Source organism: Coniophora puteana, assembly GCF_000271625.1.
Source record: "Coniophora puteana RWD-64-598 SS2 unplaced genomic scaffold CONPUscaffold_15, whole genome shotgun sequence".
Taxonomy (NCBI): Eukaryota; Fungi; Basidiomycota; class Agaricomycetes; order Boletales; family Coniophoraceae; genus Coniophora; species Coniophora puteana.
Genome location: NW_006913067.1, coordinates 1,133,150 through 1,147,642, shown reverse-complemented (window position 1 = coordinate 1,147,642; position 14,493 = coordinate 1,133,150). Strand labels below are relative to the sequence as shown.

The 14,493-nt window shown below is 53.9% G+C and overlaps 5 protein-coding genes across 5 annotated transcripts; 3 read left to right on the top strand and 2 right to left on the bottom strand.

Moving 5' to 3' along the window:
• The first annotated feature begins 452 nt into the window (after positions 1 to 452).
• Positions 453 to 1,773, top strand: CONPUDRAFT_139944 (uncharacterized protein). Its single transcript, XM_007775869.1, has 6 exons — positions 453 to 596; positions 677 to 750; positions 805 to 842; positions 897 to 981; positions 1,033 to 1,328; positions 1,380 to 1,773. The coding sequence occupies exons 1-6, from the start codon at positions 527 to 529 to the stop codon at positions 1,426 to 1,428; spliced, it is 612 nt and encodes a 203-aa protein (XP_007774059.1). The 5' UTR covers positions 453 to 526; the 3' UTR covers positions 1,429 to 1,773.
• A 509-nt stretch (positions 1,774 to 2,282) lies between these two features.
• CONPUDRAFT_139943 (class I glutamine amidotransferase-like protein) lies at positions 2,283 to 3,589 on the bottom strand. Its single transcript, XM_007775868.1, has 4 exons — positions 3,262 to 3,589; positions 3,091 to 3,186; positions 2,873 to 3,024; positions 2,283 to 2,807 (listed from the first exon to the last, which is right to left on the bottom strand). Exons 1-4 carry the CDS (start codon positions 3,539 to 3,541, stop codon positions 2,415 to 2,417), a joined length of 921 nt encoding a protein of 306 aa, XP_007774058.1. The 5' UTR covers positions 3,542 to 3,589; the 3' UTR covers positions 2,283 to 2,414.
• Positions 3,590 to 3,916: 327 nt separating this feature from the next.
• On the bottom strand, positions 3,917 to 6,402 carry CONPUDRAFT_131614 (iron reductase). Its single transcript, XM_007775867.1, has 10 exons — positions 5,989 to 6,402; positions 5,812 to 5,931; positions 5,733 to 5,758; positions 5,583 to 5,674; positions 5,375 to 5,521; positions 5,282 to 5,323; positions 4,680 to 5,222; positions 4,557 to 4,621; positions 4,207 to 4,497; positions 3,917 to 4,143 (listed from the first exon to the last, which is right to left on the bottom strand). The coding sequence occupies exons 1-10, from the start codon at positions 6,356 to 6,358 to the stop codon at positions 4,025 to 4,027; spliced, it is 1,815 nt and encodes a 604-aa protein (XP_007774057.1). The 5' UTR covers positions 6,359 to 6,402; the 3' UTR covers positions 3,917 to 4,024.
• A 2,024-nt stretch (positions 6,403 to 8,426) lies between these two features.
• Positions 8,427 to 10,117, top strand: CONPUDRAFT_131613 (uncharacterized protein). The gene is made up of 6 exons (XM_007775866.1): positions 8,427 to 8,854; positions 8,912 to 9,075; positions 9,147 to 9,256; positions 9,318 to 9,454; positions 9,531 to 9,798; positions 9,863 to 10,117. Exons 1-6 carry the CDS (start codon positions 8,560 to 8,562, stop codon positions 9,978 to 9,980), a joined length of 1,092 nt encoding a protein of 363 aa, XP_007774056.1. The 5' UTR covers positions 8,427 to 8,559; the 3' UTR covers positions 9,981 to 10,117.
• A 2,397-nt stretch (positions 10,118 to 12,514) lies between these two features.
• CONPUDRAFT_169264 (uncharacterized protein) lies at positions 12,515 to 14,132 on the top strand. Its single transcript, XM_007775865.1, has 4 exons — positions 12,515 to 13,137; positions 13,224 to 13,308; positions 13,368 to 13,436; positions 13,484 to 14,132. Exons 2-4 carry the CDS (start codon positions 13,224 to 13,226, stop codon positions 14,002 to 14,004), a joined length of 675 nt encoding a protein of 224 aa, XP_007774055.1. The 5' UTR covers positions 12,515 to 13,137; the 3' UTR covers positions 14,005 to 14,132.
• The last annotated feature ends 361 nt before the right edge of the window (positions 14,133 to 14,493 follow it).

The following is a 14,493-nucleotide window of genomic DNA, read 5'->3' as shown; positions in this document are numbered from 1 at the left end:
CTGAGAAACTTCTAGAGAAACCGTCTTGAGCGCCCAATTGGTCTCCGCTTTGTATACATTTATGAAGCCAAGTCCACTGGGTCCTGGCCAGATATGATATCTGATCAATACATCCAGAGACTAGATGACGACTCAACTCACTGGCATAATGTCATCAGATACCATCTCTGACTTCCCCGAGGTTTCGCATCCCTGTCACTGATAATGAAAGAAACGTTCTGGAAGGCAAGCACAAGCGCTGCATCAACTAGCCCACGCTTGACTGATGCTCGTCCATCGCCGTCAATCTCGAGCAACTGGTTCCGTGGACGGACAAAGTAAACGCGTGGAATGACATAAGTGTAGTTTCCCGCAGTTTCGTGCATAATGTCTGTCCCGATCAGGAAGTTTATGCCAAATCTTCCCACCTGCTCGCGAAGCACGAAGGCGGTAGCAGCTGGGTGCGGTCCTCGTGTCATTGTACTCCTCCACGTTCCACCCCTGCGTTAGCAAGCCCAACCTCCGAAAAAACGCTCGCATAGCTGCTATGAGTGAGGTCGTCAACGTCGTCGTCGCCTTCGCTGTCCTCGTTTTTGTTTTCAAGTGGGCAACATCGGGTGCGTCTCCAATTCACCAGACACTCCCGCCGTCGATTTTGACCGAGCCCATTGCGTGTATGCGCGCGAATATCGAGTAGGCGGCGACTCCTCGGGAAATAGGTCTGCGGTGTCCGCGCTTGGATTCAGACCGAAGAATGTCACACAACAAATGGTAAGCTTCGTATTGATTCGAGTGTCGGGTCGGAGGTTTTGACGTAAGGCACAGGTAGACCAAGTACACTCCATGTTCCCTGATATTCCACCGTGAGTGCGTGTTCAAACACGTATGCAGCTTTCACTCAATTGTGAGGCATGAAGAGACAACATCCGCTATGACCTCCTGAGAACAGGCAGTATCGAAGTGACCACAAACAAGATACTTGAGAGGGGATACCTTGAAGCGGTGCGTATTTTCCGTTATCCTCTCACTTGACCGACGTTCATCCTCGACCAGCCCCCAGCAGCGTACTACAACATCTACCCTCGGGCAGAAACGCCGGCAGCACCCGCCGCTCCGGCATCAGCCCGGGGCAATACCTCTGCCTCGTCATCATCCGTACTGCCGAAGGCCTCGGAGTCCCTCATCTCTCGATACAACCTTCAGAGTAGGGTCGACAGCTTCGTGTCAGACGTGCCCGAGACACCTCAGAACGGAGCAAACGATGGCAAGGCTGAGTGGCAGGACACAGCCCAGAAGCGGGAGGCGACCTTGCAGGAGCGGAAGGCGCAGATGATTCTGGCCGCCAGACAGTACGTTTTCTCAATTACTTTGATGGAACCTCGGTTTAATTGTTCGTCAAGACGCATGCTTGCTCAGCAGAAGGCTGCGAGCACAGGAGGGTCACCGTGATTGGATTCACATGTAATTGTCGTGAAATGTCCACAAAACTACCAGGACCTTCGCCTCCCTTGAATCAATTTCGCTCCTCATTCACAGGATCTCGAGATCAAGCTTCATGTACAAGGCTCTCGTTGGCCTCCATATTGATTCCAAGCAAGCCTCTAGAAACAGTTCGTTTTCGTGCCAGGTCCATTGTCAGCGCTTGCTGTTGCTCGTTAGCTGCCTTTAGCTGCCCATAGCCGTTTCGGTCATCAGACGAGCCCGTGGGCCGGTCGGGTCAATTTCCGTACATTCTTATGGAATGTCGCCCGCCATCTTAGCTTCGTCCCGATGCTGATTCCACTGCAATTCCACTATTATGCATTACTATGCACAGTTGAGATGTGACGTACTTTGAGCCTGCCATCCCACGATCCCAACTCGGATAGATCCTCGTGCTGTTACAGTGCTTTTTCTGTAGTTCCCCCTCGACGCGGGTGCAGAAGCGGGGCCTTGAGACGGGCATGTTGACACTCCGAGTCGTTGGCAACTGAATTCGCTTTTGGCGTCCATGTCATTTCCTGTTGCATTTCCTCTCGCTTAACGTGTAGATCACTCGATGGTCATGACATTCGTGGCATGTACGAGCCTGCACGAGCACGCACACTTCAGCGGGTCCGGGTATCCGGAGACGCTCGGTAAAACTAGCTAAGCGCGAGTGTTCCCCACATTGCGTTATCCCGAGCTGAACGGATCCTATCCGCCATATACTTGTGCATAATGTCAAGAATAAGCGGGAGACAATGCCTCGCTCGAGGCCACGTTCGTTCAGAGCGCGTGCCTGCTGCTGAGTGATGCATCAGTCGCGCTTTGTCGCGCTCTAGGTGGCCTTCAGTAGATATGTATATAGATTGTCATACAGTATCACAAGCAGGTATCGCTCCACATACCTGAACCTAGGTTTCCCCAGGTTTCGAGTCCACGCAGTAAACAGGCAATGACGAAGCCGAGTCAAGTCATGCGCTGAAGATTTGCGTACCGGGTCCCTCCACGCCAAGCATCTTCCACCACAGCGATCCAATCTTCCTGCCTTCCGCATCCACAATCATCTTCTGCTTCCCTAGCAGTCCCTCCTCCTCGCTGATAGGCCCACTCTTCAGCTCCCCCGTCTGCGGGTCCTTGACGTTCTGCATCCGGGAGTCGATGACGGGTCCGAGAATGTCCTTGTTGAACTCGGGGTGGCCCTCGACAGTAAGAATGTGGATATTGGTCGGGGTCGTGTATGTGCTGGAGCCGGGCCGGTACTTGACCATGCCCTGGTTCTCCGTGTTGTCGGTATACCCCCAGATCTCCCAGCCCTCTGATGTGGGCTTACCGGGGACCTGGTCGCGATGGAGTTGTTGGATTTTCTATTGCAAGATGAGCCGCCTTGAACTGTCGTTCGACTTGCGAAGATGTGGGGAAGCGTGCATACCAGAGTGCCAGTCTCTTGGCCGAAGAGTTTGTGCCCAGCCCCCTGCAGCGTGATCGTCGTCGTGCCTAGTTCCCAGCCTTTCCCGGGATCATCGTAGCGTAGACATTGTGCGCCGAATGCGCGGGCGAGGATTTGGTGACCGAAGCAGATGCCTGCGCGCCATCCGAGCATCAACATACCACCTGTGGATTGTATATAATGGTAGAAATACAGCTCACCAAATATTGGCGTTGACTTCTTGTCAGCAAAGTCTCGCGTCCAAGCGATCAAGTGGTTTACCCAGTCTTCCTCCTTGCCATTCACCGCAGAAGAGGCTGTGTGAGCATATCACCAAATGATATTCAGCGCTTGTCCCTATCGCTCGTCAGGGCAGCCCAAGAGCGACGTACCAGATCCCGAAAGAACCAGCCCATCATACTGCGCGTCGTCCGCTGGGTACCTTCGCTCCGGGTCTCTAACATCATAGGCGTCCACCTCGAAGAACTCGTCCCTCGAGCGCTCCGGGTCGTAGTCCGGATGTGAGATGTATAAGAAGCGCGGAATAATCTGCGAGTAGTCGCCGATCGTCTCGTCCGAGCCCTCCGCGAGCTTCTTGTCGATAACGGCCTGCACTGGGGCGCCGCACAGCAGCAGCGCGAACTTGAACTTGCGGGACGATTGGCTGGGCATGTGATCCTTCTTGAAAGGTTGACAGTTAAGCGCTAAGGCTAAGGTAGTAGAGTGTGTGTGTTTGATTAAGGATCGGTTTCACAGAGAGATGGGAAGTGTGTAGTGGATGCTCCGTTCCGCTCGGAGGTCTCGGTGACAACCCGATGAGGGAGTCGCTGCCGCCCGTGGCAAATGTATAAATATTTAATATTTATCCAAAGATCTGGCCCTGCTTGCTCTCCTCGACAACCTCTATTACTGAAAAGCCACCGCATATGAAATCGTGAGGTTTCCTCGCTGTAAGCGACAGATTCCTCCAGGTGATCCTTTTACGCCCTCTACGCTCGGCTCTGTAAATTTCTCCAGGTAAGCGTACTTATCCTCTCGACTTAGGGGCGGGATGCTTCATATGGACATAATATACACACTCGACTAATGCTACTGCTAGCTACATTCTTTTAACGCGTGAAAGGCACGTGGTCAACATGAACATGCGACCGATGATCAGGCATAGCCAAAGGACTCGACATGTAAAACAATGCTTGGCCCGCCGCTCAGAACACCGGATGGACTCAAACAAAGCGAACTGCGAACAGCACGAGAAATGCTCTGAGAGCCGCAAACTTTCGACGCGCATGGGTTAGATTGACGTGGTTCTCGAACGAGTCACGAAAACGATGACTTACCACTGACAGACATCCTCCCACTGGCAGACGCAACTTCTTCATTAAGAAGTTCGTTGATGTCTGCACGCCCATTCTCAACGCGGACCGCACTGAGCGTAAGGAAGGAGGATTTCCCCTTGGAAGTGCGCTCTGAAGCATCATCACCGGTGACCTTCTCTAGAGAGCCGTCGGGAGATGGGCCCAATGGTTGCGAAGTTGAGCCTGTGACGTGAATGCGGATCGAGATCGACAGTGAGGGCGGGGCGAGCTGAATCGCTTTGACCAGGGCCTGTTCGATCCAAAATATGTGACCTATCGACCAGCAAATCGTAAGGGAACCGGAATGGTAAACCATAATAAGCGGGACGAACTGGCATCACGGACAGACCAGAAGAACAACACTCGCGTGCACTGACTGACGTTGTTTCTGGCGGCCCTGCGGAGATGATGAGCAGTCGAAAACCACAAGCGAATACCCCGTAAGGAGGACGTACTCGATGATGTTTAGCAGAACTGGAAGTGTGTACGAGACCCCAGAACCACCAGCGACCAGAATACAGGTATTGTAGCAGCCCAGTTCCGGAGAAGGCCCGTACGGTCCATCAACAAAGACCTTCACCTCTCCTTTGGCGGTGGCTGTCTCCTTCAGCCGCTTCGTGAAGCCGCCATGGACGTTGACGAGGAAGACCAACTCCTTCCATAGCGGCGCCACTGACGCATCTTCCTCACCAAATTGCTCTGGCGCAAACAAGCTCGAATCGATGCTCGCAATGGTGAATGGATGCGCTTCAAAAGGCAGCGTCGAGACAGCCGGCATGATAAGGAACGCAGTTTGGCCTGCTGACCAGTGGAAGTGCGGAGGGCGCTTCATCCGGATGCGGACGAGGTTGTCGGCCATCAGCTCCGTGGACGCGTCCATAGTGCCGGTGCCGGTCTTGAGCCCGAAGTACGAGTGGTTGAAGACGACGAGCCGGACGAAGCGGATGAGGCGGTCTAGTCCCCAGAACACAAAGGCCGGCCAGAGCCAGAAGTCACCCCTGCTCGTGGCCATCAGCACGAGTCCCTTGGTGATAGGGCTCGAGATTGTATAACTCACACTTGTGCCTTGGTGTGGAAATATGCTCCAATAATGAAGATGCTGCGAGCAACAGACATTAGCTTGGGGAAATTTTTATGAACGGTTACTCACAAAGCCAAGACAAGGTGCGAGAAGAAGAAGAACTCATAAAACCTCGAGCGAATCGGCCGGAGAGAGATAAGAAACAAGAGAAACAAGCTGGACACCGCGGTAATGCCGAGCCGCAGCCATGCTTCTTGGATGTATATCGGGAAAAGGCTGGATGTTGCATCAATCCTGAGCTAACGGCCCTCCGCTTTCGCAAAAGCAGGTAACTTACCCTGCGTTTACGTGGACGTGCGTTTCGCCTCCGGCATGTATAAGGAGTAGCATCAGAACACCGCGAGCAAGGACTCGATGGACGAAGTTGAGCTAATGTTGGCCGTTCAACTATGAGCGCCGTCATGGTTATTCAGCGAATTTGACTTACCCTTTCATAGCTGACGCCGGTGACCACTAACATACCGATCAGACCTAAGAGCTTCACACACCGATTGGGTAGGACTTACAGCTGACAAGGTTATTCTTCGCTCCCAAAGCCGCGAGAAACGGGACTTGACAAGCAGCAAGATGCCCGCAGCGATGGGCCCAGTAGTGCACATCAAACTTTTGACTTTCCAAGTTGGTTGCTACCATCGGCGTTAGTGAATATCTCAAGGATTTTAGGGAAAGAACGCTAGACGCACTATTGATGAAAGCAAACGTAATCAACATCGCTATATATCCAGCGCCTATGAAGAACTCGGCCAAGCTGAGCGAACACCAGCTCCCTACGTTCAACGTCCATCGGAACGATACAACTCGGAAGGCGTTCACGGCGGCAACGGGAACTCTACGCCACGAAGAGACCTTGCGTGACGGAGAGGCACCGTTCTCAGCATCGGCGGGGGAAGCGCCCCTCAAGCGGTTGAGTCTCGAGTGAACGTACGAGCCCCAGTTGAAGGCCCCGACAACGCCCATGACGATCGAGATGGACCACCAGAGCTCTAGAGGGTAGGCGTTGTCCCGTTCGTCGCGGATAACGGTATCCATGGGGTTGGTTTCCTGCATACCCATCTTGCAGTGGACTCGCTGTATGCGGAGGAGCAGGTAAGGAAGAGAGAGGGGGATGACGCTGCTGAGCGCTAAGGAGTCCTCTTTCATTCAGCCCTCCTCAAATACGAGCAGATTTGATTGAGAACTTGAACTCAAAAGGTATTCGACCTTCGCAATTCCGAATTAAGATGGAGAACCGCAGGAAGCATCATGCGGACTCTCCGCAATATTCATGAGTCTTCCCGCGTCAGCACCCCTTACAACCGACGTTTCGGTTCAGTGTTCCGGCGCCGACCGAGCCAGTGAGGAAAGGGCCGCAACACCAAAGCTAACATGAAGGCAACGTAGCATGCAAAAGGGCCACAGAGGGCACGATAGTTTGGTTAGTTCGGCGCCGCTCGGGGCTTATCAGATATAGGGGGACATCTGAGGGATGCTAATGGGTACCGAGGCCGAGGACGAGGTTCCGTGGAGTAGAGCGCTCGGGCCTGGCCGGCATCTTTGACGTGTCCCGTCCTCTTCTGCCCAGGGGACGAGGTCGCCATTCGCCCTTACTCTCTTGATATATGAGGAAGTTGCTTCACCAATACAAGACGAAGGCCAGCATCCTTAGTACAGCTTGCCCTCCCGAGAAGCCTTTGAGCGAGAGAGGGTAGTGCATAGACCCGTACTTGATCTACATGAACCTTACGTACAGGATAAGCTTAAGGTTCACCTATCAGAAACAAGTGGTCGTATTATGCCATGACGCAATAGAACATATGACAATCGCAGCGTGGCGCAGTAACCTCTAGACTCCAGGAGGTCAAGATATAGCTAAGAGGGCCAGGCCGCGTGACTTGGGGAAGAAGACCAGGTAGACGACATGGGAGCAAAGCAAGACAAGAAGGGTTGCGTTTCAGCCACGCGGGAAAAGGCGGAAGACCCTCCTGCGTAGTTACGCACCCAGCACGACCCGGCGGTGATAGAGGTCAAACTGTTTCGATCACGACGACTTTCACCCTAAGAAAAGGGGGACCAGAAGGACACGAGGGCGCAGGTTATCGTCAACTGGGGTTTGACATAGGACAAGCCCGCTAGAAGTCCAAGGGTGTGGTGTTTCCCGCGATCAAGAGGCACCGGTCAGTGGCCACCAAGCTAGCTCCAGCCAGCGCCGCCGCCGGATCCCGCCGACCACAGTACAAGTAGCATCAAGGTGGAGGACCTTCGCGGTGTATAGGTACAGCTCGTCCATAATGACATGTATGCGTGGGTAACCATGGGCCAAGTATACACACCTATAATGCGTGGTGAGTATAGCGGCAACAACAGACGATAAACGCTTACAATGCTGATGTTTGTCAGCCAATCGTCGCGGGTTCCAGGATAAGTACGTCGGTGATGGGCTCAATAGAGGTAGACGTTTGGAGTGAGGCATATAATGCGACGCCGAGATGAGGCCATGCTTTCAAGAAGCAAAAGTGGACGGCTCTTCGAGTTCAAGTTCAACTTGTAGATCGGCAGCGGTCGGTTTTTCCTGAGCACGTTACGGCTAACTATGGGTCGACTCGGGATGATATTGGGAAGATGAAAGAGAGTTAGGCAAGGTTAACATCTAGCCCTTATAAACCGGGGGGAGGAGAGGATGCGCAAATTTGCCTCACCGATGATGCAATGCTTACGAAGTCACATCAGTGACTGTTTGGGCACCAGCGTGTAATGTGTACGTGCGGTGTCGATGAACGTTTGAACATGAGCGGCGTTACACAAGACGCGTCGCCCATTGGAGCCTTGGCTCAGCCTCGGTGGCTGTTCCGGACATTCCCAGACTACCATATGTAGTAAATTCTCACATTCAGGCTACCATATCGGTATGTTCTCACGCTTATACGAGAACAACCACCGAGAGTTGGCCGCGACCTGTCCATGCCAACTATCGACCCGAGTCGTTCCCGCTACTCCCTGCAAGATATGGCAAGTTCCAAACTTACATCCGCAACATCGACACAGCCCGACTACATTGAACGACAACCTGCGTGTTTGGTACCGCTCACTGCACGCTGCGAGGACTGCCCTACTCAATTGTCGCACCTTCGCCTCTAAAGCTTGGCCGCTCATACTCTCGTTTAAAAGCTCTCGAATCTTGGGTGGTCATGTCCTCATCAGTTTCCCGCATTCTCTGATTCTCGCCAACCGTCCTCGTTCTCTGAAGCACCAGTGTCTCACCTCGGTCAAAACATATAATGGACGAAGCCCGTCTCGAAGCTCCTCAGCCGTATCATCCCTCGAGCGACAATGCATACGCACCAACTCAGTTTGCTCCTATGCCAAGCTATGAGATGGTATCGGCTACAGGTCAAGATACGGCATTTATCCCTCCCCGATACGATGCCGCCGACGACGCTACCACGGTTACTTCCCGGGAGATCACACGCACACCCAGCCCTACGCCTAGCGAGGCTAAGGCGATGAAGTCAAAGGGGTTCCTCTACGACTCTGTCATGCAGGCGGTCCATTGCAAGACCTGGCGGGACTTCAGTCAGTAATTACATCATTTGTCTCTTCCTCGGTCGCTGACAAGTGTGCTGTGCACAGTCCCCATCGTCATCCTCATATTCATCCTCTCGCTCGTCATCCTTATGGGCGTCTTCCAGTCCCAGATTATCACTGTGCTGGTAGGTCCTGCGCTGTGGATTCACGCCCTGCCTGCGGGGTGGCTTATTCCCATTGCCGTTATGATTGTCCTGTCGTTCCCTCCGGTGCGTAAAGACTGTGTTTTTGGCGCTGGATGACGTTATTCTTATTCCATCCATCACACTATCGCATATAGTTGTTCGGTCACGAATTTATTGCGATGATGTGCGGCCTCGTTTGGGGCCCGTGGATTGGATTCGCCATCGTTGCCGCCGGCACCATCCTTGGAGAGGTTATACTCTTTTTGTAAGTAGCTACTATTTTTTTGTCGGAGGAAAGGGCTGACTGAAGGTTCTGTCCCTGCCAGCGTCGCCCGGTACGGACTGCGCAAGTACATGGACAAGAAGACGCAGGAGATACGTTTCCAGGCAATGGGCAGGGTCGTTGAGCAGGAAGGCTTCAAAGCCATCCTCGCCGCGCGGTACAGCGTCATCCCGTCGCACTGTGCGTAGAACACCCACCATTCGCTGATGCCGTTGCACTGATGTTTTGCATGCGCCTGTGCTTGTTTTCGATCCAGTCACCACCCTCGTGTTCGCTGCATTCCGTGTCCCATTCTGGAAGGTGCTCGTCTCGATTATCCTGTCGCTGCCGACGCAGTTGGCAAACGTCTGGATCGGGTACGACCTGAGTGACGCGGCCAGCGGGACGAATGGCACGCGTCTCAAGATCATCACGTACGTCGTGCTCGGCGTCACCATTGCTGTGACGATGTTCGCGATGCACTATTTGCGGGCCAAGATACAGAAGGCGACCGTCGAAGTCGTGCATCAGCGCCGCAAGGCCAGGTGGGTTTTTCTTTTCAGATCCATTCATGAGATACGTCAGTGCTGATTTAACCGTCGTTCCCAGGCAAGCAAAATTGGACGGCTTCCCGAGCGCGTTCTCTTCGAGTCAGTTGTACGAGTCGCCGGAAAGCACCGAGTGTATTGTACCGTCCGGTCAACGTGATGCATCGGACCGAGTGTGAATGATGATGACAGAGGCATGACTAGGGCATGGCAAGGGCAGTGGTTTATTTGAAGGACTGTTTGTGTAGCTGTAGCATAAATGTGCATTCGACTTGGACTCTTGATACCTTACATTAGCATTGAACTCGTTGTAAACGTAGAGATAGTCATTCATTTTTCTATTTTAAAGCTCATACTAGTGGGCCACGGCTTTGAACTCCGCCATAAAAGAAAGACTTAAGATGTAGGTATTTTGTTACAGGTCGTCAATGATAGTTTTCCTAGTAAACGTGTTTACAATGTATGTTTCCAATTCTCGCGCGCCTGCAAGCGCCCATATATGCCGAGGCCACACCGATGCGTATGCCACGTTGTGGATACCTGTACGCAGTCCCTTGAGCTATCTGTGACTCAGAGCACCTAAGGTCACCTCACGAGAAGCTCGTGGGTAGCTGGCGAGAAGCTGATACGATCACCCCACCTCATTAAATGACACAAAAGAGTGTACGTACGCGTGTCTTGACCTTGACCAGGCTTCTGATTACTTCAATATATAAAGCGATGCGTCGCGTCGACCCTCAACAGAGTCATATACCTCCGACTTCCACTACGCAACCTACAACACGACAGAATCCTCACAATAAAAGGCACGCTGATTCTCGATCTGTCCATCTATAAGCTCACCGTGGCGAACACCTCACCTATTATCTCCCCTAGATAAAGATCAACACCAATGGCACCTTCTTCTAGCAAGCGCTTCTCCGACTCCACGTTTCCCCGTCTCTGCCCAAGCGCCCTCGCGGCCATCTCCGTCGCGTTCGGCGTGAACGCAATCGCTCGCACCGCACATGCACTCACGTTCTTCGAGTGGGACCTCCAGCCCACCTCGTCGGAGTACAGGAAAGTCATTAAGGGGCTGATGATTGTGTAAGTACGGCGCGCGCGACGTGTTCATGGGCGTGGCAGGGCGTCGCTATGTACGCCGCGGCGTGGTACAGGAGCACACGCGCGCTCAGGTGGATCGTGATTGCGGAGAGCGGAGTCGTCCGCGGACGGGACTGCGTGTTACCTGGCCGGCAAGGGGGAGTGGAATCATTGGGGGTATGCGCCGATGTTGACGGTCGTTTGCGAGCTGTTGGCGGGTGCTTTGGACCGAGTTCGAAGGTGTATTAGGGGCTAAAGATTCCACATATTGAGGTGTTTAGCGCTTAGTAGCTAGATCTAGGGAGATAAGATAAGATAAATGCAGAATTTGAGCAAATAATAATTTGCGCTCGCCGCTTCGCCGCTTCGGCGCTAACTCGCCCAACCGAGTTTTTGTTTCGTTCCCCCATCATGAACCTAGTCACTCGACGAAATATCGTCTCTCCGCTCGTCATGGACCATCGAAAGTCTTGCAAGTTATACTCATCCACTCAGGACACAGCTAGTAGAACTTGAAACAACGCTGACCGATGATCCACTATGGGCAGCTACTATAGGACACGTACAGATTCATGCTTATTTCAACGTCTCCCTATGGATATCCACTAAATTGTGCTCAGCTCGACGGCCTCGTTTGCTTGCTTTACCTGAGGCTATACTCCTTGCTACCGGCCTTGTCCGATTAGATTGCAATCTCGAAATGGCCCAATAACTTCAGCGCTGGGCTTCAATCTACACATGCCCGCCTCCCGCCTGCCACCCAACTCTGATTCTAAAATCGACTGGCATGTCTTCAGAAGACTCATAAACCCTGCATTCTCGTCGACCTCTCTTCATCTCCCCTTCCACTCTCAAACCCTCTTCTCCGCTCCTGCCCCACAGTTGCATACATCGTACACACTACACACCTCCTACAGTCACCATGCGTCTGTCTACCCTTTTCCACACTACCGTGGCTACTGCCGTCGCTGTCCACTGCCTTGCCAATCCCTTTGTGATCCTCGCTGTTCTATCCATGGTCACATTCGACACTCGTCATCAAGGCTCTCCGTCCTCTCCCAAGCTCATCGAACCTGGCGATCCCACATCGACGCATCGTCAGCCTACTCTCGATGATGAGAAGGCAATGCATGATGTTCTCAACGAGCAAGGCTCGGCCAATGCCGACAGGCACGACACCTCCGACTTCGAAGAGCATGCCCGAGCCCTTGCATTCCGGGCCGGCGCTGCTGAAGCACGCATCGAGGTCATGGAGATGGAGCGCACAGTCACGAAGAAAGCCTTCGCCGAATACCGCGAACGGACCATAGCTCGCCTCCGGGAGAAAGAGGACGCGCTGGAGAAGAAGGACGACGAAATCGAAGACAAGGACGAGGGGCTCGCTTTCCTCCAGGCACAGCTGGCCGACGCGCGCCTGGAGACTCGCGAACGAGATGCCCAGATCCAGCATCTCGAGATCGAGCGGGACGAAGCACTCCGGAAACACAGGAACAGCACCAAGCGGGCTGCCGATGCCCTCGCACAAGCAGAAGTTGCGATCTTTGAGCGTGACCTAGCTCACGAAGTAGTCCAGACCGGCGAAGAAGACACCACCACCCTCATGCTCGCCCTCGCCAAAGCTGGGAAGCATGCACACATCGTCGAACGCGAACTCGACGCCACCACCTCCCACGTTCACGAGGTGGAGAAGCAGCTCGGAATCGCGCTCGCCATCGGCGCACGAGAAGTGTCCTCTCTCAAGCGCGAACTCGCTCAAGCCAAGCACGAGCTTGCCACTTCCGCTCTTTCAGCACCTCCCGCTCCCTCCACCGACGCCGATACGGAGATGTTCCTCGCTGCCCTCGAGCAGGAGCGCCGACGGGCCGACCACCACATGACCCGCGCCGACCGCGCCGAGCTCTCGCTACACAACCTCTCCCGCAAGACCGACATGCGTGACTCGGAGCTCGAGGAGGCGCTCTCGAACCTCGAAGCGACGCAGTCCGCGCTGAACGCGGAGCGCAAGCTCAGCAGCCAGTATCTCGATACGGCATGGAAGTACCACGCGGCGCACGAGGAAGCCGATTCGAGCCTCGCGCAGCACAAGGAGAAGGTCTCTCATCTCTCCGATGTAGTTGTCGATGTCAAGTTCGCGTCTGCGAAGCTCCGGGCACGATGCGAGCTTCTCGAGGACGTTTTGGTTGGGTACGACGGTGCGAGTGAAGAGCTGGCGAGGCGAGAGGCGATGGAGGCGGAGGCGGCTAAGCTTCGACGTGAGTACTTGAGTCTTCATTCTCTTCGCCCCACGCTCACATCCCGCCTCTCGCTTAGGATCGGAAGCCGACGCTGCACACGCGCAGATGTTCCTCATCGATCACGACGGCAAAGTCACCGCGGATCATGACGCGATCCACATTGCTGGCCAGTCGGAGTTCAGCATGCCATGTTCGTACCCCTTTCGCAACTTCCACTTCTCTTCCCGCTAACTTAATCCATCGATGCAGCGGGCAAAGATCCTCTCCCCAGTTTCGTGCAGCACACCTCCGCCGATTCGGTTAAAGAGACACTTTCCTGTATGTTCACCTTCTGCATAGCTCCTTACCTCTCTCATATTCCTCAGCGCTCGCGAGCTTCGCATCCTCAACAAGCTCGATGTCAATCATGAGCAGCGGATCGTTCGTCAACCTCCTCGACCTGTTCCCCATGCCGCCTACGAACTGCCCCAGAATCCCCAACGCTGGCCGCCGACCCGCGAAGCGCTCCGAGCTCATCGATTCCGACGACTCCGATTCTGAGTCCTGCTACTCGGCTGGCGGTGACGAGGACGAGGATGGCGGTGTGGACAGCGATGAAAGCTTCGAGGCGGGCAGCATCAGTGATGACGAGTCGTGTTGTTCGACGGCGAGCACCGCTACTGCCACCTCTGCCTGGACATCGGCTTCGACGACCACCTCCGGGGCGAGTTCGATGACGTCTGCAGGACCCGAAGACGAAGAGTGCGACGTGAGGTCTGCCTCCTGCCCCTCCTCTTCCAAGTCCGGCTGTTCCTTGTCAACGACGGAGGAGCGCGGCGACGCGCATGTACACTCGGGCTCCCCAATTGGGCAATATGTGGAGGGCATCGAGAGCGGCTGCTGTTGATGGACCACATCGTTGTCATTGTCTCTTGTCTTTCGGGTTTATTATCATTATTTTTATCTATCTATTTTCCTGGGCATTGTTTGTGTTTGGTAGTCGACAGTAGTGCAATACACAGTCTGTCATTTGCCGCCATGTCTTTGGCGTGATCACTGAGAGAACTAGTACTCCAGTTACTGCTTGCATAAGGTCAGAGTTTGAGTCGAGTAAATGATTTGTTGAGTCACCTTTGCTACGTATTTTTGAGCTTCTGGATCTGCGACTTTCTTAACTATGTCGGAGGGAGCGCTCGGGTCCCCGGCGCGCCGACTCGAATATTCCTTCGTCTGTGCGCGCGACGATACGTCACCATCAATGGACTGCCCGATGTCCGATTCGAGCCCGAGGTGTTCCGTGCATCTGTGGGAGCATGTACATAATTATTGAAAAGGGTAGCTACGGTTCTGTAGGCTATTGTGCTCCCTCTGAATGATCTGATATATTCGCCGACAT

Coding starts and splice junctions, on each gene's coding strand:
- CONPUDRAFT_139944 (XM_007775869.1), top strand. CDS start 527: ATGAGTGAGGTCGTCAACGTCGTCGTCGCCTTCGCTGTCCTCGTTTTT. Junction 982..1,032: donor AGAGGGGATACCTTGAAGCG/GTGCGTATTTTC, acceptor ATCCTCGACCAG/CCCCCAGCAGCGTACTACAA. Junction 1,329..1,379: donor ATGATTCTGGCCGCCAGACA/GTACGTTTTCTC, acceptor TTGTTCGTCAAG/ACGCATGCTTGCTCAGCAGA.
- CONPUDRAFT_139943 (XM_007775868.1), bottom strand. CDS start 3,541: ATGCCCAGCCAATCGTCCCGCAAGTTCAAGTTCGCGCTGCTGCTGTGC. Junction 3,025..3,090: donor GAAGTCAACGCCAATATTTG/GTGAGCTGTATT, acceptor GATGGCGCGCAG/GCATCTGCTTCGGTCACCAA. Junction 2,808..2,872: donor GCCAAGAGACTGGCACTCTG/GTATGCACGCTT, acceptor ATCTTGCAATAG/AAAATCCAACAACTCCATCG.
- CONPUDRAFT_131614 (XM_007775867.1), bottom strand. CDS start 6,358: ATGGGTATGCAGGAAACCAACCCCATGGATACCGTTATCCGCGACGAA. Junction 5,759..5,811: donor GAAGAATAACCTTGTCAGCT/GTAAGTCCTACC, acceptor TCGGTATGTTAG/TGGTCACCGGCGTCAGCTAT. Junction 4,144..4,206: donor TGGGAGGATGTCTGTCAGTG/GTAAGTCATCGT, acceptor GCGCGTCGAAAG/TTTGCGGCTCTCAGAGCATT.
- CONPUDRAFT_131613 (XM_007775866.1), top strand. CDS start 8,560: ATGGACGAAGCCCGTCTCGAAGCTCCTCAGCCGTATCATCCCTCGAGC. Junction 9,455..9,530: donor CAGCGTCATCCCGTCGCACT/GTGCGTAGAACA, acceptor TTTTCGATCCAG/TCACCACCCTCGTGTTCGCT. Junction 9,799..9,862: donor CATCAGCGCCGCAAGGCCAG/GTGGGTTTTTCT, acceptor CGTCGTTCCCAG/GCAAGCAAAATTGGACGGCT.
- CONPUDRAFT_169264 (XM_007775865.1), top strand. CDS start 13,224: ATGTTCCTCATCGATCACGACGGCAAAGTCACCGCGGATCATGACGCG. Junction 13,309..13,367: donor GTCGGAGTTCAGCATGCCAT/GTTCGTACCCCT, acceptor CCATCGATGCAG/CGGGCAAAGATCCTCTCCCC. Junction 13,437..13,483: donor GGTTAAAGAGACACTTTCCT/GTATGTTCACCT, acceptor CATATTCCTCAG/CGCTCGCGAGCTTCGCATCC.